This window comes from Cherax quadricarinatus, chromosome 15 (genome assembly GCF_038502225.1).
Source record: "Cherax quadricarinatus isolate ZL_2023a chromosome 15, ASM3850222v1, whole genome shotgun sequence".
Lineage (NCBI taxonomy): Eukaryota > Metazoa > Arthropoda > Malacostraca > Decapoda > Parastacidae > Cherax > Cherax quadricarinatus.
In genome coordinates this window covers 40,050,509-40,075,674 of record NC_091306.1, presented here as the reverse complement: position 1 = coordinate 40,075,674, position 25,166 = coordinate 40,050,509, and the positions used below count along the sequence as shown (strand labels likewise).

Below are 25,166 nucleotides of genomic sequence, written 5' to 3'. Positions count from 1 at the left end.
ATCAGAAATTTGCAATTTGGCCAATTTCACGAAAAGGAAAAAAATATGACAATTTCAAAATAGGGTCCAGAATGAACAGTGCAGACATTCCTGGCTCTAAAATAACATTTTCTTTGTTCATCAGTCACGTCTCTAGGCCCCTCTGATATTACTCTTGCTTTCTATTTTGAATTTTTATTCAAACAAAAAATAGAAGATTTACTGTTATGCAGACTACTGCAATATTGTAATAATTGTATAAATAATGTCAACCCATTCATGACTGCATATTAGAATGGCTTCTTGGACATTTATTGGAATATGACATCATTTGTTTACTTTTGAACATCGGCAAAAATCAAACATTTCCCCCACTTTGAGCTCCATTTCAAGGTTCTTTTGATAGTAAAACCAGTCAAAATCACTTGTATTTCTATAATATTTTCCATTTTATCAAATGAGACCAAGAAAACGAGAATACAACCATAAATGTTATATGAAAATAGACCACAAAGTCAGCATATTAATTAAAAAAAAACAGTCAGAGTTTTTTTTTTCTCATTATGCACTGTGTGCTGCAGGATTTTTTTTATATGGTGCACACTGACCACGCAGACCCATTCTCTCACATGTGGGCCTACCAGCTTTCTCCTGTTTGATTTGAAGCCGCTAGAATTTATGAGTAGATGTACGTCAAACACTGTGGCTCGTAAGACGTATATATACGACCTAAACAGTCAATGGGTTAAGTGAGGAGAGGCTGTATATGATGTTTGTATGCATAATTGAAGATATTACATTCCTGGAACACTATATTTGGTTAAGAAAAAGATATAATATGTGTAACATTTTTCTTAGGCTAAGTCAACTTTTGAGATGGAACGAGAGAAGGCACTCAAGGTGATTGAAACTCTAGAAGATGCTAATATAAGTGAGAGGCCATGGTACTTACGTGGAGAGGCTTTAAGTACTGACCGTCCAGAAAACTCTGCACTGGAGGAGCATATGGAATATGATATAGTTGCAAGGCAAAGTAAGTTCATTTAACTTGAAAATTTATGCTAAATGATTATATTCTTTCTAGGTAGTAGGTTGGTAGACAGCAACCGCCCAGGGAGGTACTACCGTCCTGCCAAGTGAGTGTAAAACGGAAACCTGTAATTGTTTTACATGATGGTAGGATTGCTGGTGTCTTTTTTCTGTCTCATAAACATGCAAGATTTCAGGTACGTCTTGCTACTTCTACTTACATTTAGGTCACACTACACATACATGTACAAGCATTTATATACACACCCCTCTGGGTTTTCTGCTATTTTCTTTCTAGTTCTTGTTCTTGTTTATTTCTTATTTCCATGGGGAAGTGGAACAGAATTCTTCCTCCGTAAGCCATGCATGTTGTAAGAGGCGACTAAAATGCCGGGGGCAAGGGGCTAGTAACCCCTTCTCTTGTATAAATTACTAAATTTAAAAAGAGGAACTTTCGTTTTTCTTTTTGGGCCACCCTGCCTCAGTGGGATATGGCTGGTTTGTTGAAAGAAGAAAGATTATATTCTTAAGAATAAAAGTCACAGTAGCATGGCTGGAACAGTTCACAAGTAACCCACAACTAGGGAAACTTTAAACAGTGTTTTGCTCTATCCTAGATCATTATCAGGTGAGATAGAAGACCAGATGACTGGTTGGGAGGTAGTAGTGTGCTCATATAGTAGTATGCTGCTACTAATACTGCTACTGCAAACCCTTTCCCTTCCTCTTCCCTTTCTTTCTCCTCATCTTCTTTCTTTTCTTTTCACCCCCACCTTCACAGCCTGTCTTTCTATCTTCTCAGTATTTTTATTTTTTTCTTTGTTATTCATTTCTGCTTTCTCCTTTATAAATTTTGGTTGGGGTTGTCCTCAGCCTTCCCACATTATATCTTAGTACAAGTACATTGTGCATGTTTTAAATAATTCAGTCAAACTGCACATGATTTTTTCTTTTGCTAGCAAACATGTTCAGTGCTCTTTCAAAATATTTAAAATTTTTAGGTGGCAGATAAATGTCTGGAAGATTATGCAATTTTGCATAAGGCCCTACCTTTAATCTTAATGATTCACATGTAGTTGATAGGCTGTAAATCTAATGCACCTTTAAGAAAGAGAGATGTTGATGGGAATGGTTTGTCATGAATAATGTAAAATTTTTTAACACACTGGCCATCTCCCAACAAGGCAGGGTGACCCAAAAAAGAAACACTTTCACCATCATTCCCACCATCACTGTCTTGACAGAGGTGCACAGATCTTTCTTTCTTTCAACACACCGGCCGTATCCCACCAAGGCAGGGTGGTTCAAAAAGAAAAACGAAAGTTTCTCTTTTAAATTTAGTAATTTATACGGGAGAAGGGGTTACTAGCCCCTTGCTCCCGGCATTTTAGTCGCCTGTTACAACACGCATGGCTTATGGAGGAAGAATTCTGTTCCACTTCCCCATGGAGATAAGAGGAAATAAACAAGAACAAGAGCTAGAAAGAAAATAGAAGAATACCCAGAGGGGTGTGTATATATATGCTTGTACATGTATGTGTAGTGTGACCTAAGTGCAAGTAGAAGTAGCAAGACATACCTGAAATCTTGCATGTTTATGAGATAGACAAAAGACACCAGCAATCCTACCATTATGTAAAACAATTACAGGTTTTCATTGTACACTCACTTGGCAGGATGGTAGTACCTCCCTGGGCAGTTGCTGTTTACCAACCTACTACCTAGGAGGTGCACAGATATGACAGTCAAATGTCCTCCTAACAGCAAATATCCAAACCCCTCCTTGAGAGTGCAGGCTCTCTACTTCCCTCCTCCAGGACTCAAGTCTTGCTCATGCTTCAACAGTTTGTCAGTTGCCTAAAAACCACTTATCTCCACTCAGCTCCTATCTAACATGTTTAATTATACACTAATTTTGGTGTTTTCAGAGTTTGATGCTCTTTATTGAAGCAGTTTGTTTTCCTCTTCAAGTTTGCATGTAGATTTTCACCAAAATATTTATCATTTGTGACAGGTAAATTTTGCTATAATTGTTATAAATATGCTGTTTACTTTCAGAACCAGTTATCACTGAAGATACAACCTCACAAATTGAAAAAATAATCATGAATCGCATCCGCATTAAGGCCTGGGATGACGTCGAACGGAAAGTGAAACAAACACAGGATCCCTATGAGTTTAAAAAGAAGCTGCTTCTTGATCAAGAGAAGAATAAGAAGAGTTTAGCTGAGATATATGAAGAAGTAAGTTTTAGAGTTAGTTATTAAATGAAATAGTAACAAGTGTATGTGTAAAATAAGGGTGAAGCAATGAATTTCTGAAAGATTGAAGTAAGCAGATACAGACCAAAGGTAAAAATGTAGAGTAAAATGTGATGAGGGTGTGAAGAGACATCAAGAGATGGTGTGGAAGAGAGGGTTGCTCATGATCCAGTCTGATGTAGGGTTTGATAAGGTATATAAGATGAAAATATTGGAATGGCAAGTAATATTTACTTAGAGTTGTGTGCCTCTTAAGTGGCCTTGATGCTGGTGAGCTCTTTATCCAAGGCATTGGATCTAGCTTTCTTTCCTTGGATCATACCTGATTGTTTACCATTTTCTCAGGGACTGTTTGATCCCTATAAGTTTAATGGGCTGAAGAGGGGTTGTTGAGGTGGTCATTTAGAGTGGATCAAAGTAGAATGACTTGGAGAGCGTATAAATCTGGAGGGGAAGGAAGGCGGGGTAGGAGTCGTCCTTAGAAAGGTTGGACTTCCAGCAAGTGTGTTTGAGTTTGTTAGGTATGAGTAAATGGAGACAAATGGTTTTTGGGACTTGAAGAGCTGTTGGAGTGTGAGCAGGGCAATATTTAGTGAAGGGATTCAGGGAAACCGGTTATTATAGATTTAGCTGGACTTGAGTCCTGGAAATGGAAAGTACAGTGCCTATACTTTAAAGGATGGGTCTGGGATATTGACAGTTTGGAGGGACTTCTAAACTGTCATATCTGAGTGCCTCTGGAAAGACAGTGATTATGTATGAGTAATGTGAAAGTGTTGAATGATGATGAAAGTATTTTCTTTTTGGGGATTTTCTTTCTTGGGTCACCCTGCCTTGGTGGGAGTCAGCTGACTTGTTAAAAAAAAAATAAAAAAAAGTTTAAAGCTTCCCCATCAATGTAATAATAATTTTTAGGCTTTGGGATATTAACCTTTAAACTGTCCAAACATAGATCTACGTTCATTTGCGTAGAACTCCGAACATAGATCTATATTTTTTTACATTTGAAAGCATGTAAAATAAAATGCAGATCTACGTCCGGAGCGCTATGCGAGTGAACGTAGATCTGCGTTTGGACAGTTTAGGGTTAAAGAGCCTACACAGGTACAGAAGCAGTTTCTCTTGTATGTGTGTAGCCACCCATTTGTACTCACTTGTTAGGGGTCACAGGGGTGGATTCTCAGATCCTGACCTTTCCTCTTAACTTGCCTCTCTTCAGATTTAATCCCTCTTAGCCTCGTGGACCCTGTCATACTTCTTAAAACTTTTTTTTTTTTTTTTTTTTTTTTTTTTTTTTTTGTGTGTGTGTGTGTGTGTGTGTGTGTGTGTGTGTGTGTGTGTGTGTGTACTCGTTTATTTGTGGTTGCAGGGGTCAAGTCATAGCTCCTGGCCCTGCCTCTTCACTGATTGCTACTAGGTCCTCTCTCTCCCTTCTCCATGAGCTTTATCAAACCTCGCCTTAAAACTATGTATGGTTCCCGCCTCCACTATGTCACTTTCTAGGCTATTCCATGGCCTGACTACTATATGACTGAAGAAATACTTCCTAACATCCCTTTGATTCATCTGAGTCTTCAACTTCCAATTGTGACCTCTTGTTTCTGTGTCCCATCTCTGGAACATCCCGTCTTTGTCCACCTTGTCTATTCCGTGCAGTATTTTATATGTCGTCGTCATGTCTCCTCTGACCCTCCTGTCTTCCAGTGTCGTCAGGCCGATTTCCCTCAACTTTTCTTCATAGGACAATCCCCTTAGCTCTGGGACTAATCTTGTTGCAAACCTTTGTACTTTCTCTAATTTCTTGATGTGCTTGACCAGGTGTGGGTTACAAACTGGTGCTGCATACTCCAGTATGGGCCAGACGTAAATAGTATACAGAGAGAGTGAGATGTACATGTACGTACTCGCCTATATGTGGTTGCAGGGGTCGAGTCATAGCTCCTAGCCCCGCCTCTTCACTGGTTGATACTAATTCACTCTTTCCTTGCTCTATAATATTTGTCATACCTCTTCTTAAAGCTATTTATGGAACTTGCTTCCACTACTTCACTCTCCAGATTATTCCAGTTCCTGACAACTCTAAGACTAAAGAAATACTTCCTAACATCCCTGTGACTTATCTGGATTTTCAGTTTCCAGTTGTGTCCCCGTGTTTCTGTATCCCATCTCTGAAACATTTGTTCCTTGTCCACGTTGTCAGTGCCTCTTAGTATTTTATAAGTTGTTATCATGTCCCCTCTATCCCTCCTATCTTCTAGTGTCATCAGGTTGAGTTCCCTTAACCTCTCCTCATAAGACATACCCCTCAGTTCTGGGACTAATCATGTTGCAAATTTTTGCACTTTCTTCAATTTCTTGACGTGTTTGACAAAGTGAGGGTTCCATACTGGCGCTGCATATTCCAGTATAGGCCTTACGTACACTGTGTACAATGTCGTGAATGACTCCTTACTCAGATGTCTAAATGCCAATCTCAGGTTTCCCAATCTCCCATATGCTGCAGCAGTTATTTGATTGATGTGTGTGTGTGTGTGTGTGTGTGTGTGTGTGTGTGTGTGTGTGTGTGTGTGTGTAGAGAGGAGAGAAGAGGAGAAGGGTGATCTCTCTCTGTTGTTGGATTTCATTCTATTGTGCTGAAATAGTATTTCCTGATGTGTCTGTGGCTCAACTTGCTGTTCAGTTAAAATTTATCTTTTCTTGTTCTTTATCCTTCTTTGATACATAGCATGACTTTGTTTTCTACAGTCGTGTATTAATGAGAGATCTGGTTTACACAGTCTCTTAGGTTAGTAGTCTCAGCTCTGTGCACATGCTCACCAGAAGGCTGTGCACCAGTGCTTTGTATTCGAGAATTTATTGCACATATGTAAAGTACACATTGTCTGTTAATTTCTTGTTATATTTTGTAACAGTTCTCGGGATCACTGACCCAGAAACCCAGTCTCAGGTCTCGTAAACTGGAAAGAATATATTGCAGAAATACAAATTATTAAGAGCTCAGGAAAGTAAAGATAAGTGCATACAATATCTAAATAGATACTTTTAAGATTAATCTGTCATCTTACATGACAGGTTAATCTTAAAAGTACCAGAACTATCAGAACTATATAAAAGCCATGTCTTGAATTTGATCAGCAAGACAAATGTAAATACAGTGGACCCCTTTTTTTTTTTTTTTTTTTTTTTTAACAAGCCGGCCATCTCCCACCGAAAGAAAATCCCCCAAAAGAAAATACATATACTTCATCATTCAACACTTTCACCTCACTCACACATAATCACTGTTTTTGAAGAGGTGCTCAGAATACAACAGCTTAGAAGCATATACATATAAAAATACACAACATATCCCTCCAAACTGCCAATATCCCAAACCCCTTCTTTAACCCTTTGGGGGTCGACAGGTCCTCTCAGAGACTTGTTCTCAGGGTCAGCCAAATTTCAAAAAAAAAAAAAAAATTATTTTTCACATGAAAAGATAGAGAATCTTTTCCCGATCATAATGACACCAAAAGTATGAAATTTGATGGAAAACTTACGGAATTATGCTCTCGCGAAGTTAGCGGTCTCGACAGTGTTTACGCATCGGCGATTTTGCCCACTTTGAGCCCTATTTTCGGCCAATTTCAGTGTACTAGTCGACAAAAATCATAACTATTTCGCTAGAACTCCATTTTTTCTATCGAATGAGTACAAGAAACCAACCACCCATTTACCGATTTCAACTATCCAATAAAGTGGTCAGAATTTAGCAATTTTGCCAATTTCACACAAATTTCAAAAGATGCCAATTTCTAAATAGGGTCCAGAATAAACAAGAAAGACATTCCTGGCACTAAAATAACAAGTTCTCTGTTCATTAGTCACATCCCCAGGCCCCTCTTATATTTCTTTGCCTTTCCACTTTGAATTTTTATTCTTACAAAAAAAAAAATAAGATTTACTGTTATGCAGACTACTGCATTAGTGTAGAAATGGTATAAATAATATCAGCGCACTTGTGAAAGAATATTAGACTCGCCAGTTGATGTGTATTGGACGCTTGGCATGATTTGTTTACTTTTGAACTATGGTAAAAATCGAACATTTCTGCTACTTTGAGCTCAATTTCAAGGTACTTTTCATTGTAAAACCAGTCAAAATCATCTCAATTTCTGTAATATGTCTTCCATTCTATAAAATGAGACCAAGAAAACTAGAATACAACAATAAATACCATACGAAAATACAGTGCAAAGTCGCTGTTGTAATCCAAAAACACAGTCAAAGTTTTTTCTCATTATGCACTGTGTTCTGCAGGATTCCTTTTATACTGCGCACACTGACCACATAGACCCATTCTTACATATGTAGGCCTACCAGCTTTCTCTCACTAGATTTGGGGGCGCTAGAATTTAGGCGTACTAGTACGTCAAAAACCCTGGGTCGTAAGATGTACTAGTACGTCCGAAACCCCCAAAGGGTTAAAGTGCAGGCATTGTACTTCCTATTTCCAGAACTCAAGTCCGGCTGTATAAAAATAATCACTTTCCCTGAATCCCTTCACTAAATATTACCTGCTCACACTCCAACAAATCGTCAGGTCCCATAAACCATTCGTCTCCATTGACTTCTATCTAACATGCTCATGCACGCTTGCTGGAAGTCCAAGCCTCTCGCCCACAAAACCTCCTTTACCCCATCCCTCCAACCTTTTCGAGGACGACCTCTACCCCGCCTTTCTTCCCCTACAGATTTATACACTCTCCATGTCATTCTACTTTGATCCATTCTCTCTAAACGACCAAACCACCTCAACAACCCCTCTTCTGTCCTCTGACTAATACTTTTATTAACTCCACACCTTCTAATTTCCACACTCCAAATTTTCTGAAAATATTTACACCACACATTGCCCTTAGACAGGACATCTCCACTGCCTCCAACCGTCTCCTCGCTGCAGCATTTACAACCCAAGCTTCACACCCATATAAGAGTGTTGGTACTAATATACTTTCATACATTCCCTTCTTTGCCTCTATAGATAACGTGTTTTTGTCTTCACATTTACCTCGTATAACCCCCGGTTATCATAATTAATCCATTCCAGAGTGAGTGATTGAACCTGAATCTGACGATATCCAAATCCAATTAATCCGTTCCAGACACCCAAAAGTATTAAAAAAAAAATTTTTTTTACATGAAATATACATTTACCTACACAGAAATCAATGAAACATGTAGAATAAAACAATAATAAAATGACACTTACCTTTATTGAAGATTCCTCTTAGTGTATGGAAGACGGGAGGAGGGAAGAGGGTGGAGGAGTTACTATTGTTTGGAAGGGGAATCCCTCCATAAAGACTTCAGGTACCAAGTCCTTTTCTGGGGTTACTTCCCCTCTTTGTTTGTTAATGCCACTAGGACTGTCACTGGACCCCTGTCACTCAAAAAAGTGTTCCAGAGCGGTCTGTATCTTGCGTTTCTTTAAAATTTCCCTAAAATGGGACATGACATTGTCATTGTACATGTTGCCAACACGGCTTGCAACAGCTTTGTCAGAGTGAAGCTCATCCGTAAATGTTTGCACCTCAATCCACTTTGCACAAATGTCCTTAATCTTTGAAGAAGGCACCTTCCTCCATCTCTCTTCCACCTCGTCTGAAGCAGTTTTCTGAGCTGTGGTCTGTTGCTGTTGCTGATGAAGGCCTTGATGCTCTTCAGTGGTTAGCTCTTCATTGTGGTCCTCCTCCAACTCTTCCACATCCTCGCCACTCACATCCAACCCCATGGAATTCCCCAATGCCACAGTACTGTCTACAACTACCATAGGCTCGTCAGGGTCAGCCCCAAACCCTTCAAAATCCCTCTCTTGGACACATTCTGGCCATAGTTTTCTCCAAGCAGAGTTCAAAGTCCTGGAAGTCACTTCCTCCCAAGCCTTAACTATAAGGTTTATGCAGTGGAAGATACTGAAGTGATCTTTCCAGAACTCTCTTAGGGTCAAGTGAGTGTCTGAGGCCACATCAAAGCACCTTTGAAACATTGCTTTGGTGTGCAGTTTTTCGAAGTTTGAAATGACCTGCTGGTCCATGGGCTGGATGAGAGGAGTGGTACTAGGGGGCAAGAACTTCACCGTGATGAAACGAAACTCCTTCACCATTTGCTCTTCCAAGTCTGGAGGATGAGCAGGAGCATTGTCCATTACCAGGAGACACTTGAGTTCCAATTTATTTTCTAGGAGGTATTTCTTCACACTGGGGCCAAACACTTCGTTGAACCAATCAAGGAAAATGTCCCTCGTGACCCATGCCTTACTGTTTGCCTTCCACATCACACACAATTTACTCTTGGCGACATTGTTTTTCTTGAAAACACTGGGATTTTTCAGTGATATACCAGTAAAGGCTTCACTTTGAAATCCCAACTAGTGTTACTACAGAACATGAGAGTTAGCCTGTCTTTCATTGGCTTGTGTCCTGGGAGTGCCTTTTCCTCCTGCATGATGTAGGTCCTCTTTGGCATTTTTTTTTCTTCAAAAGAGGCCTGTTTTGTCACAGTTGAACACTTGTTGGGGTTTGAATTGTTCAGCCTCTATGTACCCCTTGAATTCCTGAACATATTTTTCAGCCGCATATTTGTCAGAGCTTGCAGCCTCGCCATGCCTTACCACATTGTGTATGCCACTGTGCTTCTTAAATTTTTCAAACCAGCCTTTGCTGGCCTTAAAATTGTGTATGCCACTGTGCTTCTTAAATCTTTCAAACCAGCCTTTGCTGGCCTTAAAATCACTAACGTCAGCACTAGTTCCAGGAATTTTCTTTATGAGATCATCATGCAACTGCCTTGCCTTTTCACAAATTATCGACTGCATAACATTAGCTATACAACCTGGTTAGCTCTGCCACACGCACTCCACTTTCATATTTTGCAATGATGTCTTTCTTAAATTCTATAGTGTTTCTCACCTTTACCAAAGGGCTAGCACTAGAAGCTCTCTTTGGGTCCATGGTGGCTTATTTAGCAGTTGCAAGCACTAAAAAGAATAGAATACACCTACCATCCGACTTACGACCTGCTCGACATATGACCATTCGACTTACGACCGTGTTTTCTATGCCAAATTTCTGGGAAATAAACAACTGTTTGTGTTGTACACAGTGTTTATCCTAAACCTTACAGTATAAAATACAGTACTAACAGCATAAAAAGTGAAATAAAAAATGAAATACCAAAATAAAACAATAAAATAAAGTCATTACAAAAATGTGATGTTGATGTTCAGTAGTAAGATTCGACTTATGTCCATTTCGACTTACGACTGGTTTGTCGGAACCGAACTCGGTCGTAAGTTGAATGGTACCTGTAATACGAAATGTATAGTATGAATGTGCGGGATCGTCCTCACTGGCTGATGAACAATGGCACACTGGCTGTAAATGGTGTGTCAGACCACTGTCGCCACACGGACATGTTCAGGATGGATGACTATTACCGAGCTCAGTGATGATTACTGAGCCAATATTTTGCCGAAAAAACGTTACGATTTCCGAACATTACGAAATCCGATGACTACGAAATCTGGGGGTCCACTGTAGTAAAGTTGACCATAAAGTAATTGTTTAGCAGCAGAAATAGTTCAGAATTCTAGAGAGATGTACTTGAATTTTTAGTCATTAAATTACTTTCTGAGGAGAAGCATTCTGGGGTACAAGTGAACAATTTATCCTGCCTCTCATTGGCCATGTAATTACTTGATGCTATTAAAGCTGATTACAGACTTTGACCCTTTCTTGTGTGAAGGTATCAAACATTATAGTAATGTTGACTCAGGAAGTATTACTTAATTGCCTAAACTTACTTGTTATGAATATATTAATTGAAAGTTATTGGAGTTAAATTTTTTAAGATGAGTTTACTGAGACAAACTGCTAAATATTACTCTTTTGGTGTAGACTCTGCATCTGAAATTTCACAAGTAGATGAATTATCCTTTATTATCAGTTATGTTTATGATGGTAGGAATTCCACAGAGAAATTCTTGGGTGTTTTTTAAAAACCCAGAATACAAGGCTCAGGATTTATTCAAATCTGTGACCAGTTCATTGGAAAGTTGCAAAATTGCCAATCAGAACTGTCATGGACAGTCATATATATGACAATGCCAGTAATATGTCTGGTCCTCATTTCAGCCTCCAAGATGAGATCAAATAAAAGGAGCCCTTAATTATGTATATTCCATACTTAGGGTATGCCTTCAATCTTGCAAGAAAGTGTGTAACAGAATGCTGTACTGAAATATAGTTTTATTATTTGGAACTCTTAAGATGTACAGCTTTTTTCTTGGATCCATATATGTATCTCATTTTGCATGTAATACTTTCAAGAGATAATGAATTATTACATGATCTGAATGTGAAGAGGCAGTCAAGAAAAACGAAATCTTTGAAAGATATAATAATGGAGTGTGATATATAAATATATGTAATTTGGGAGGAGTAGGAGGGTAGAGAGTGAGAGTGAGTGAGAGTGAGTGAGAGTGAGTGAGAGTGAGAGTGAGTGAGTGAGAGTGAGTGAGTGAGAGTGAGTGAGAGTGAGTGAGTGAGAGTGAGTGAGAGTGAGTGAGTGAGAGTGAGTGAGAGTGAGTGAGAGTGAGTGAGTGAGAGTGAGTGAGAGTGAGAGTGAGTGAGAGTGAGAGTGAGTGAGAGTGAGTGAGTGAGAGTGAGTGAGAGTGAGAGTGAGAGTGAGTGAGAGCGAGAGAGAGTGAGTGAGTGAGTGAGTGAGTGAGTATGAATGATGGGGAGTCTTTGCTTAGGTTTGGGATATTGAGTATGATAATGGAGAGTTAGAATTTTGGTGGAAGATGTGACTTAACTCTGGGAAAAGGGGACAACATATTTGTATATATCAAGAAGGCTGGAGGTTTTTGTATAAAGGAGTTAACATAATTTGTTATAGGGATGTTTTATGAATTGTTCTGGCTTGTTCTGATTATCTGCCATTAACTTTAGATTGTCATTGATATTTTAAAACAATTCACATTTGTTAGTATAGACATTTACTAGAACCTTGTATGCATTAAATATATTGACAAGGAGTATTTTTGTTTCTGTTGGATATTTTACCAATATTTTATAATTTCATAGGAATATGTGAAGCAGCAAAAGAAGGGTGAGCAAGAAGAGGAAGAGCTTCAGGAACACAAGGAGATAAAAGAGAGGATGGATAAATTATTTATGAAGCTTGATGCCCTTGCCAACTACCATTACACACCCAAACAGGTATTTTATTTTTATTTAAATACACTACAGTGTGAGTGCCGGCAAGTAAAAAAAAAGAAGTGGAAAATTTGAGTGGAAAGAGCAGTCTGATACCTAAATAACATTGATGTTCTGTAATCTTAATTCATTTTGTTTTTATGTGAATTCAAGCTGCAGATTGCATCTTACATGTGCAATAATTATTCCATAATCTTTTCCTGTGTCTTAAGAGTAATATATATTTTAGACTTGTGCAGAGGTGAAGATCCAGAGTAACTTGCCAGCTATTAATGTGGAGGAAGCCACTCCTGTAACAGCCAGTGATGCCACACTTCTAGCTCCTCAAGAAATACTAGGTGAGATTTTAATGTGTGTATAAATCTTTTAATAGTGTACAGTCATTTGTCACTATGACTGGGATGCATTCTGAGAAATGAGTCTTTAGACAATTTCATTGTTCTGCAAATATCATCAAGTGTTCTTACACAAACCTAGATGGCATGGCCTACTACACACCTAGGCTATATAGCTTGTTTGATTTTTTCATCATAGATTTGCTTGTAAACAGAAAATGCACCAAAACAACACAAGATTAAATCAAGCACAAGAACTGAAGCTGTCATGAAACGGAGTAAACACAAGATATATGAGGCTGTGGCTTGCGTAACATGACATGCTGTTTTGCGGTAAACTTTTTCTTTATGAGTAGAAAAAGTACACTCTAGAACAGCGTTTCTCAACCATTTTTACCTTTGCAGGTCCCTTGAAATAATTTTCATGTCTCGGGGAACTCCTACATAAAAATTATTATGTATCACTATTAATATCTTTCTTCCTCATTTATAAGCTTAAAGTTCATAAGGAAAATATAATAAAATTTTTCTGATAACCAGTATAACAAAAAATAACTTTAGTTTTTCCCAAGTTTAGTGACAATGCAAAAAAAAAAAAAAAAATTGAAATCAAACTGCTTGTTCAAGAGACCTCATACAGAGGTTTTCATTCATACCAAAAAATTAACCATATCTGTAAACAGAAAAACAAAAATAAATAACCATTATCATATATAACACATATAAACAGAACAAAAACTGATAATAACTACTACAATAACTTAATCATTTATTGACAATACTGAAAAGACATAAGATAAATCAAGGCAAAATGTCATATGAACAAATATATAAGTCAAGGGAAATGTTATTTTTGAAGCCAATTTAGATAATGAAATTAACTTCTCTAATGTGAAACTTGTGGTTGTCTTTTGGTACACAAATACATAATTCACACTGGTGCTGTATAGACCTCGCTAAATATATTCCCTATGATTATTTTTTTTTTTAACAAGTTGGCCGTCTCCCACCGAGGCAGGGTGACCCAAAATGAAAGAAAATCCCCAAAAAGAAAATACTTTCATCATCATCATTCAACACTTTCACCTCACTCACACATAATTACTGTTTTTGCAGAGGTGCCCAGAACACAACAGTTTAGAAGCATATACGTATAAAGATACACAACATATCCCTCCAAACTGCTAATATCCCGAAACCCCTCTTTTAGAGCTCAGGCATTATACTTCCCATTTCCAGGACTCAAGTCTGGTTGTATAAAAATAACCAGTTTCCCTGAATCCCTTCACTAAATATTACCCTGCTCACACTCCAACAGATCGTCAGGTCCCAAATACCATTCATCTCCATTCACTACTATCAAACACACTCATGCACGCCTGCTGGAAGTCCAAGCCCCTCACCCACAAAACCTCCCTTACCCCTTCCTTCCAACCTTTTCGAGCACGACCCCTATCACACCTGCCTTCCCCTACAGATTTAAATGCTCTCCATGTCATTCTACTTTGATCCATTCTTTCTAAATGACCAGACCACCTCAACAACCCTTCTTCAGCCCTCTGACTAATACTTTTATTAACTCCACTCCTTCTCCTAATTTCCACACTCCGAATTTTCTGCATAATATTTACACCACACATTGCCCTTAGACAGGACATCTCCACTGCCTCCAACCGCCTCCTCGCTGCTGCATTCACAACCCAAGCTTCACACCCATATAAGAGTGTTGGTACTAATATACTTTCATACATTCCCTTCTTTGCCTCCATAGATAATGTTTTTTGTCTTGACATATACCTCAATGCACCACTCACCTTTTTTCCCTCATCAATTCTATGATTAACCTCATCCTTCATAAATCCTTCTGCCGACACATCAACTCTCAAATATCTGAAAACATTCACTTCTTCCATACTCCTCCTCCCCAATTTGATATCCAATACTCAAATAACCCGCACATAAAAGAGAGAAGCTTACGACGACGTTTCGGTCTGACTTGGACCATTGACAGTCACATTAACCAGAAGTGGGGCAGGACGGCTATATATAGGCAGGAAGAGGTGGTGGTAGTAGTAGTACAGGAATGGTATATAATACCAACAAGATGAAATTAAGACACATGCGCAACACCCGGGCATCCCTATCGTAGACGTTTCGCCATCCAGCCAGCCACTGGATGGCGAAACGTCCACAACAAAGACAACCAGACGCCGCACATATGTCTTAATTTCATCAGTAGTTGTAGTAGTAGTAGTAGTAGTAGTAGTAGTAGAAGAGGTAGTAGTAGTTATGTTTCTTTATCTAAATAATTTGATACCCTCATCACCTTACTCTTTTCTATGTTCACTTTCAACTTCCTACCTTTACACACACTCCCAAACTCATCCACTAACCTTTGCAATTTTTCTTTAGAATCTCCCATAAGCACAGTATCATCAGCAAAAAGCAACTGTCAATTCCCATTTTGTATTTGATTCCCCATAATTTAATCCCACCCCTCTCCCAAACACCCTAGCATTTACTTCTTTTACAACCCCATCTATAAATATATTAAACAACCATGGTGACATTACACATCCCTGTCTAAGACCTACTTTTACCGGGAAGTATTCTCCCTCTCTTCTACACACCCTAACCTGAGCCTCACTATCCTCATAAAAGCTCTTTACAGCATTTAGTAACTTACCACCTATTCCATGTACTTGCAACATCTGCCACATTGCTCCTCTATCCACTCTATCATATGCCTTTTCTAAATCCATAAATGCAATAAAAACTTCCCTACCTTTATCTAAATACTGTTCACATATATGCTTCAATGTAAACACTTGATCTACACATCCCCTACCCACTCTGAAGCCTCCCTGCTCATCCGCAATCCTACATTCTGTCTTACCTCTAATTCTTTCAATTATAACCCTACCGTATACTTTTCCTGGTATACTCAGTAAACTTATTCCTCTATAATTTTTACAATCTCTTTTGTCCCCTTTCCCTTTATATAAAGGGACTATACATGCTCTCCACCAATCCCTAGGTACCTTCCCCTCTTTTATACATTTATTAAACAAAAGTACCAACCACTCCAACACTATATCCCCCCCTGCTTTTAACATTTCTGTCATGATCCCATCAGTTCCAGCTGCTTTACCCCCTTTCATTCTACGTAATGCCTCACGTACCTCCACCACACTTACATTCTGCTCTTCTTCACTCCTAAAAGATGGTATACCTCCCTGGCCAGTGCATGAAATTACCGCCTCCCTTTCTTCTTCAACATTTAAAAGTTTCTCAAAATATTCTCTCCATCTACCTAATGCCTCCCTCTCCCCATCTACTAACTCCCCTACTCTGTTTTTAACTGACAAATCCATACTTTCCCCAGGCTTTCTTAACTTGTTTAACTCACTCCAAAAATTTTTCTTATTTTCATTAAAATTTCTTGACAGTGCCTCTCCCACTCTTTCATCTGCTCTCCTTTTGCACACTCTCACCACTCTCTTCACCTTTCTTTTACTCTCCATATACTCTGCTCTTCTTATAACACTTCTGCTTTGTAAAAACCTCTCGTAAGCTACCTTTTTCTCTTTTATCACACCCTTTACTTCATCATTCCACCAATCACTCCTCTTTCCTCCTGCCCCCACCCTCCTATAACCACCCAGGGAGGTGCTACCGTCCTGCCAAGTGAGTGTAAAACAAAAGCCTGTAATTGTTTTACATGATGGTAGGATTGCTAGTGTCTTTTGTCTGTCTCATAAATATGCAAGATTACAGGCATGTCTTGCTACTTCTACTTACACTTAGGTCACACTACACATACATGTACACGTTTATTTATACACACTCACCTGAGTTTTCTTTGATTTTATCTTAATAGTTCTTGGTCTTATTACTTTTCCTTTTATATCCATGGGGAAGTGGAATAAGAATCTTTCCTCCGTAAGCCATGCGTGTTGTAAAAGTCAACTAAAATGCCGGGAACAATGGGCTAGTAACCCCTTTTCCTGTAAAGATTACTAAAAAGAATAAGAAGAAAATTGCCAAATTATTATTGTTATTATCATTATTAATATGGCGTCTTCAAGACCAAGTACACTCTTAATGAGTGGCTCTGAGACAGACAAGCAGACAAAGACAGACACACAGGTAGACAGAAAGACAGACACACAGGTAGACACAGACACAGGTAGACATAAAGACAGACACAGGTAGACAGAAAGACACACTAGTAGACAGATAAACAGACACACACAGATACAGACAGATATACAGGCAGACAGATACAGACAGGTTTATGTGCAACAGTGAAAACAAATAGAGAGTTCGAGAGTAAGAGCCTTTGTTGCCACAGTCTCCAGTGCAAGATTCAGACTTCATCTTAGGGGCCATGGTGAAATTTACTACTGTCCAGTTAGTACAGTTAATACAGTATGATGCTGCTGATAGGGCAGGGTTACTCAAACTGATGCTGCCTGCATGACACATTGCCGCCGTGAGTATTGTCAAATATTGTACAGCAGTGTGCATCAGCCGGCCCAGCCCAGTCCAGCACGGTCGTAAGTCGAGTGGACGTATGTCGAGCAGGTCGTAAGTCGGATCGTAGGTGTGCATGTACATACATTAAGTTGCATTTTTTCATTTTATTGTCAAAAAAATGTTAATGTATAGATTTTTTTTGTGGGCACTATATTTAGGTGTGCATTCTGGTCTGAGAGCCTGTCGTAAGTCCGAGTCGTTGGTAAACGATTACGTCGCTAAGTGAGGAGAGGCTGTACTCTCGAATTTTCCAAGAATATGCCGTACGTGTATAGTAAAATTGCGAATATAAAAATTAAATACAAAAATGACTCAAAAATGAATTTATATATGATTAGCCTATTTATCATTGTTTCTCTCGGAACCCCTAGTGACTGCTTGCAGAGCTGTAGAGTTCTGGGGAACCCTGGTTGAGAAATGCTACTCTAGAATAACGATAAAAAGTCCACTACAGTAAATACATAAACCAGTAACATAGTTGTTTATTTTCATCATCAAGTATTATGTACTGTACATAATTGTACACGTTATTTTTTTATACAGTTGACAGCGCAGTAGGTTTATTTACACCACGATTGTATATGCGGTTCATCATTGACTGAAATGTTGTTATGTGGCGCATGAGTATACCATAGGTTGAGGTTTAGTGACCAAATTTATACTTTTCAGGGGTTCCCTGAAAAGTGTTTCCTATCTTGCACTTTATTCCAGCTTGTTAGGTACATCAAGGTCAAAACTACATGCAGTAACTATATTCCTCATTAAATATGCAAGTGAAATTAATAATACCAAGTACTTGAAAACTAATTTATTTTAGTGTTCAAAGGACAGAAATTGCTAGTCACAGCCTTAGGTATTGTTATTGGTATCGGCCTAAAATTGAGTATTAGTATCTTCAAAAAATTTGGCCTTGTCCCATCTCTAATTAGTACATGTTTGTTCTGTATTAATTTTGTGTTGTATTATGACAGAGCCTGTTCATGGCGAGCTAAGAGGGAAAACCGAGTACACAAGCACAGATAAAAAGCGTGACCGCCGGGTAAAGAAATCTCACCAGAAGAAAAGGTCCAAGTTGCAGCAGAAGAAGTTGCAAGAGAAGTTGAAAAAAGCTGGAACAGATGGAAAGTTAGACGCAAAATCCACAATGAAAGTCATAGAAAAGGCTGTTAAATCAGGACAAGTGAAAATGGTAAGTGTTTTGTATTTAAATGTTAACCTTTGGTAAGTTAATCTTAATTATTAGAGAGGATATAAAATGTAATACTGGATCTTGAAGAACATTGTTTAGCTCATTAACTCAGCCATTTCCGCTTTCTCTGAATTTGCATGGAACCCTTCAATATCAGGAGCAGTGCCTGTATTATGACAGTTGGCAAACATTGGCAATCCTCAGTATAGGTGTATTTAAACTTTCCTGGGATTGCAGAGTGTGATGAAATGCATGTTTAACGAAGTCTTTCTGAAATGTTTTGTAGGTTATAATTTCTTTAAACTCCATGGGAAAAGTGGAGAAGAATCCTTCCTGTGTAAGCCATGTGTGTTATAAGAGGTGACTAAAATGCCAGGAGCAAGGGACTAGTAACCCCTCCTGTATATTTTTTTTTTTTTTTTACACGTCTGCCGTTTCCTGCCGAAGCAGTGTAAATTACTAAATGCAAAAAGAAGAAAAACTTTTGTTTCTTCATATTTGGGTCGCCCTGCCTCAGTGGGAGATGGTTGGTGTGTTAAAAAATTTTTCTTTAAAACTTAGAAAGTCATGCAATACTGTAGCAATATTTTATTTTCAAACTTCTAAGTACTCCTGGATCTGTGGGCTGGATAGAGGACATGCTGCAGTTAAGTGGCATGTACAGGAGGGTCCCGTTCATATAGCTCTAAATGTTGTATCATTCATCCTTCCCTTACACATTTGTTGCATGAAAATGGCGATAATGGTGGAGCACCGGTAAAACCATCAAGCATAGTGAACAATTGCTCAGTTGAAAGCCAACAGAATCGTGGAACAGAGAAAATAGGTGTTGTATATACAGGGCATGTAAGAAAATGTTGTTTGAACTTTTTCTTTTTAATGAGTGGGTGATCATAAGAGTCATCAGGTAGCAGCTAATTATTACACTCTTTAGGAGACTGGCTATCTTGTAGTATTTTCTGGCCTCATGTACAAAATATTTTTCAATAGATATGAGTGAGTGGAGGCAAATGGTTTTTGGGACTTGAGGAGCTCGTAGAGTGTGAACCTAGGTATCATTTTGTGAAGGGATTCACGAAAACTGGAGAGCTGGACTTGAGTCCTGGAGGTAGGAAGTACAGTGCCTGCACTCTGAAGGAGGGATGACAATATTTGCAGTTTGGAGGGGCAGCTGAACTGTAGTATTGACATACCTCTTGCAAGGCAGCAATAGTGAATGATAGTGAAATATTATATATTTTATAGTATATATTAGTAGTATATGTTGAGTAAGATGAAATGATTAACATAAATTTTTGGCACAAGTATTTATTGACTGAGGCCATCTCCTGTTTTTATAGCCATTGTTTTTAAGCAGGTTTTATGGAACCTGTTTATAATGTTAAAAGAAGGTTGCCTGCATAGCATACTTAGTTTCTCACTACTGCATTTACGTGGTCTTCCATTGATGATCTGCTGTCTGTCAGTTATTTTCAAGATTTTATCAGTCAGTCTATAATCATTTCCTTTGTTTACATATTCTTGTAGGACAGGTTTTATAGTCATTCTGATTTCCTACCTTGCACTAGACTTTTGCCTCTGCAAAAATCCACATTGTTCTTCATTCCTTCTGGCAGATCATTTGTATACATAAGATTAAAATTGTTATTATAGTAATTACTGATCTCGATAGAACCTCACTAGTGCTATTTTCATATGAGGGAAATTTTCTTGTCTGTGTTCATATATGGTTGTTTTCACTGTACTGTATATTATTTTTTTAATACACCAGCTGTCTCCTACTGAGGCAGGGTAATCTGAAAAAAAGAAATGCTTTCATAAAGCTTTTCTTTGTTTGACATTTGGTAATTTATACAGGAGAAGGGGTTATTATCTTCTTGTTCTCAGGTTTTTAAGTCACCTCTTACGACACACACAGTTTACAGAGGAAGGATTCTTCTCCACTTCCCCATGGAGTGCACCGTATGTGTCTACGTAATTTGTTTTTATGCGTGTTTTACTACTTTGTTTATTTTCACAGTTGGAGGGGAAGCAGCACAACGTAGTCAGGTCTTCACAAACATTCTTCAAGAAGCTGGAAGAAGACACTGTTCAAAAATTACAAGAGAATAAAAATCAACATAGTAGGAAGAAAAGAATAGAGCACAAATCTGTTTCTAAGCTTTTATTGTAATTTTATTGTTGGATGTGTATTAAATTTCATACAGTTTCTCCCTCACTTTAATCATGTATTCTGTATATTCCTATTTCAAATAAAGCTTTTTAGTATTTCTTCTTTTTGTCATATGAAGTGTTTGGATTCTTTCAGGATCTGGATCCCATTTTAACTTCTTTGCAATCTGGGAAAGGTATCCAAGGGCTTTATTCCATATACCCAGGCCCTTCTATCTTGATGAATGCTAAAGAAAACTAGTAGTGGTGGACGATGATAAAATTCTAATTCAGCAAAATATACGATTATGTACACATTTGTGTGTATGTATATATGTATGTATGTACTCAGTTAGCAAGACTTAGAGTCCTGAAAGTTGGAAGTACAGGAGGGGTTTGGGATATTTGCTGTTTGGAGGGACATCTGAACTGTTGTATCTGCACGCCTCTGGCAAGACAGTGACAGTGTATATGATGAAAGTGTTTCTTCTTCAGGTCACCCTACTTTGGTGGGAGACGGCCAGCATGTTAAAAAAAATGTATGTGTGGGCATATTAAATTTAAAAAGATTTTTTTTTTTTTTAGGCCACCCTGCCTTCGAGGGATATGGTTGGTTGGTTGAAAAAAAAAGCATGCATGTGTATATGTATGTAAGTACATGCATACACTTGAATATGCATATGTATTCATGCATTTTGTATTTATGTACATACACTGTATATTCACTGTTGTGTATACTTTGAATACATATACTCAGCAGTAGAGTTATTATTATTGAAAACATTATAGTTACAACAGAGAGTAGGATCACAGAGAAACAAGGAGGTTTTAGGAAGGGTAGCAGATGTGTTGACCAAGCATTTACATTGAAGTGAGCAGTGCTTAAATAAAGGTAAGGAACTTTTCATTGTATTTATGGATTGAGAACAGGCATATGATAGGGTAGATAAGAACAGTGTGGCAGATGTTGCAAGTGTTTAGAATAGGTGGTAGGTTACCTAACCCTTTGACTGTTTCAGTCGTATATATACGTCTTACGAACCACCGTGTTTGACGTATATATACTCATAAATTCTAGCGGATTCAAATCAAGCAGGAGAAAGCTGGTAGGCCCACATGTGAGAGAATACGTCTGTGTGGTCAGTGTGCACCATATAAAAAATATCCTGCAGCACGCAGTGCATAATGAGAAAAAAAACACGAACGTTTTATTTAATTAAAATGCCGACTTTGTGGTCTATTTTCGTATAGTATTTATGGTTGTATTCTCGTTTTCTTGGTTTCATTTGATAGAATGGAAAACATATTATAGAAATAGAGGTGATTTTGATTGGTTTTATTATGAAAAAACCTTGAAGTGGAGCTCAAAGTCGGGGAAATGTTTGATTTTTGCCAATGTTCAAAAGTAAACAAATGATGTCATTTTCCAATAAATGTCCAAGTAGCCATTCTAATATGCAGTCATGAATGGGTTGACATTTATACAATTATTACAATATTGCAGTAGTCTGCATAACAGTAAGTCTTCTATTTTTTGTTTGAATAAAAATTCAAAATAGAAAGCAAGAGTAATATCAAAGAGGCCTGGAGATATGACTGATGAACAAAGAAAATGTTATTTAGAGCCAGGAATGTCTGCATTGTTCATTCTGGACCCTATTTTGAAATTGTCATATTTTTTAATTTTCGTAAAATTGGCCAAATTGCAAATTTCTGACCACGTTATTGAGTAGTTAAAATCAGTAAATGGGCAGTTTCTTGTGCTTAATTAATAGAAAAAATTGAGTTCTAAAGAAATAGCTATGAGTTTGGTCGACTGGAACAATGGAATTAGCCAAAAATAGGGCTCAATGTGGGCAAAATCGCCGATTCGTAAATATCACCGAGGTTGCTAACTTTGCGAGAGTGTAATTCCGTCAGTTTTCTATAAAATTTTGTTCTTTTGGTGTCATTACAATCGGGAAAAGATTCTCTATCATTTCAAAAGATTTTTTTTTTTTCAGAAATTTTGCAACACCAGGAGACACCTCAGGATTTGGGGTTGCGGCAGTCAAGGGGTTAAAGCAGTTAACAATTTTCTGAGGATATCAAGGCTCAGGTTAGGCCATGTAGGAGAGAGGAAGATTATATTTCAGTAAAAATAGGCCTTAGGGATGTGTGATGTTACCATGGTTGTGTAACATTTATAGAAGGGGTTCTTAAAGAAGTGAAAGCTAGGGGTGTTGGGGAGAGGTGGGATTAAAAGATGAAGAATATAAAAAAGAGTGTGAGTTGTCACAGTAGCTTTTTACCGATGGCGTGGTGGTTTTAGAGAGATTCGGAAGAGAAGTTGCAAAAGTTTGTGGAAAAAATTGGGAGGGTATGTACAAGATGGAAATTGAAAGTGAACATTCTTAGGAAAGAGGAAGGTGATGAGGGTAACAAAAAATTTAGGTAATGGAAGGCTGGACTCATCAGCAGATGGGTCTCTGAAAAATGGGGTGAACCATAGAATTGATAAGGGGGGGGAAAAGGTGGGTGGTGCATTGAGGCATCTATGGAAACAGAATGTTATCCATGGAGGCAAAATGGGAATGCATCAAAATATAGTAGTATCAATACTCTTATAGGGGTGTGAAGCATGGGTTTTAAAGATTGCAGCAAGGAGGCTGGAGGCAGTGATAATGGCACCAAAAGTACAAAATTTGATGGAAGACTTAAGGACTTATGCAGGTGTAAAGTTAGCGGTCTGGGAGTAATTTATGCATAATCGATTTTGCCTGCTTTGAGCCCTATTTTAAATTAATTCCCTTGCTCCATTTAACCAAATTCTTAGCTATTTCACTAGTATGCCTTCTGTTCTGTTGTTTGAGCACAAGAAACTGCCCATTTAACTATTACAACTATGTTATAAAGTGCACAGATGGTAATTTGGCCAGTTTTACACAAAATTAAAAAATGCCAATTTAAAAATAGTGTGCAAAATAAATAATGTAGACATTCCTGGCACTAAAATAACATTTCTGTTCATGAATCATGTCTCCACTTTCTGTTTGATTCATTATTATTATTATTATTATTATTATTATTATTTTTATTTTTATTATTAACGAGGAAATGCTAAATCCATACAGCACCTGAGGAATGGAAGGTAATCATGTTCAGTCTAAGAAAGGGGAGAACTCTAATTTCTTGGATCAAGAACCCTTTCTTACCCTCGATGCAAGCACTCATCTTGATGCACTTGTTTTTTACTCTCTCTAGTTTTGGTTTGTGTTTCATATCTGGCAAGGGTTTCCAAACGGACACTGCATACTCAAGGATGAGTTGTGTAGGTTCCCTGAACACCACTCTAATGTTTGCTTGTTTAGCCTGTTTTGGTGATGCTATTTTGTTTTTATATACTACATATATATATACATGTGAACTTGCTATAGTCTTTAATGTTGCAGACAAGAATTTCACATAGGTACCTTGAACTGTGTCATGCAAGATTACTCATTGCACAACGGCATTCCTTATTTATCAACAAATATTTTCTCACTCTCGCTCTCAGTCTTTGTACTGTTCCACTCCTTATGCTTCTTGCTTACATAACATAACTCATAACTCATATACTATAATGGGCTTGTGCTTTCTTTCTGGGATTTAGGTATGCATGGATCCCCGATCTATGACTAATATGACTTTTTCTGGGGAAAAGGTAGGATGAATCTAGTCCAGTCTCCTCCAGTTTATTACAGATGAAAATATGTTGACAATACTTATGTGGTGGGTGAGGGAGCTACCACATTCTTATATTGATAAATAATTTATACCCAGTCAAAAATGGGGCTTTAATGAAAGAGCAATGGAAGGCCAAATAATTTCATTGTTTCTTCCTTTTCCATGTTGATACATTGAAAATACATCTCTTGATATAGATACAAGCTCTGTTGTTTCTATTCCTTAGCTATACCATGTCAAAATATACTTTGTGTACTATTACTTTATCACTCTGTCTCTGGTTCGCTTTGAAATTACAGTAATGACAATGCATTCTTCTTTTGCAACTGAATTAGAGGACTGACAGCTAATCATGTGGACTGAAACTGATTTAAAAAACAATAATGTAGACATTTTAACTCTTAACCACAAATAGTTATATATGTGTAAAAGTGGCACAGTACTTTAAAGCTTTTCTCACACTTGAAACAAGGAAAATGGCTGTATTGAATCCACATCTGAAGATTTGTGTTGAGTATCACAGCCATTCTTAATTATGCAAATATGTACTTATCGGTAGATTGAAACTACTTATCAAAATAAATATATTGGTATGTATGTATGTATGTATGTATGTATGTCGTGCCGAATAGGCAAAACTTGTGATCTTGGCTTAAATAGCAACGCTCACCTTGCCATATATGATGAGCAAAAATTTGTGTATGCAATAATTTCGGCA

General features: G+C 37.8%; 1 protein-coding gene across 1 annotated transcript in view; it reads left to right on the top strand.

Annotated features, from left to right (window-relative positions):
* Positions 1-20,860, top strand: part of LOC128703320 (U3 small nucleolar ribonucleoprotein protein MPP10) — a 38,344-nt gene extending 17,484 nt beyond the window's left edge. Inside the window, exons 5-10 of the mRNA XM_053797944.2 lie at positions 838-1,012; positions 3,067-3,251; positions 12,398-12,532; positions 12,759-12,867; positions 18,375-18,592; positions 20,613-20,860. Of these exons, the coding sequence (XP_053653919.2) occupies positions 838-1,012; positions 3,067-3,251; positions 12,398-12,532; positions 12,759-12,867; positions 18,375-18,592; positions 20,613-20,765 (975 nt within the window). The 3' untranslated portion in view covers positions 20,766-20,860. The remainder of the gene's footprint in view (positions 1-837; positions 1,013-3,066; positions 3,252-12,397; positions 12,533-12,758; positions 12,868-18,374; positions 18,593-20,612) is intronic.
* The last annotated feature ends 4,306 nt before the right edge of the window (positions 20,861-25,166 follow it).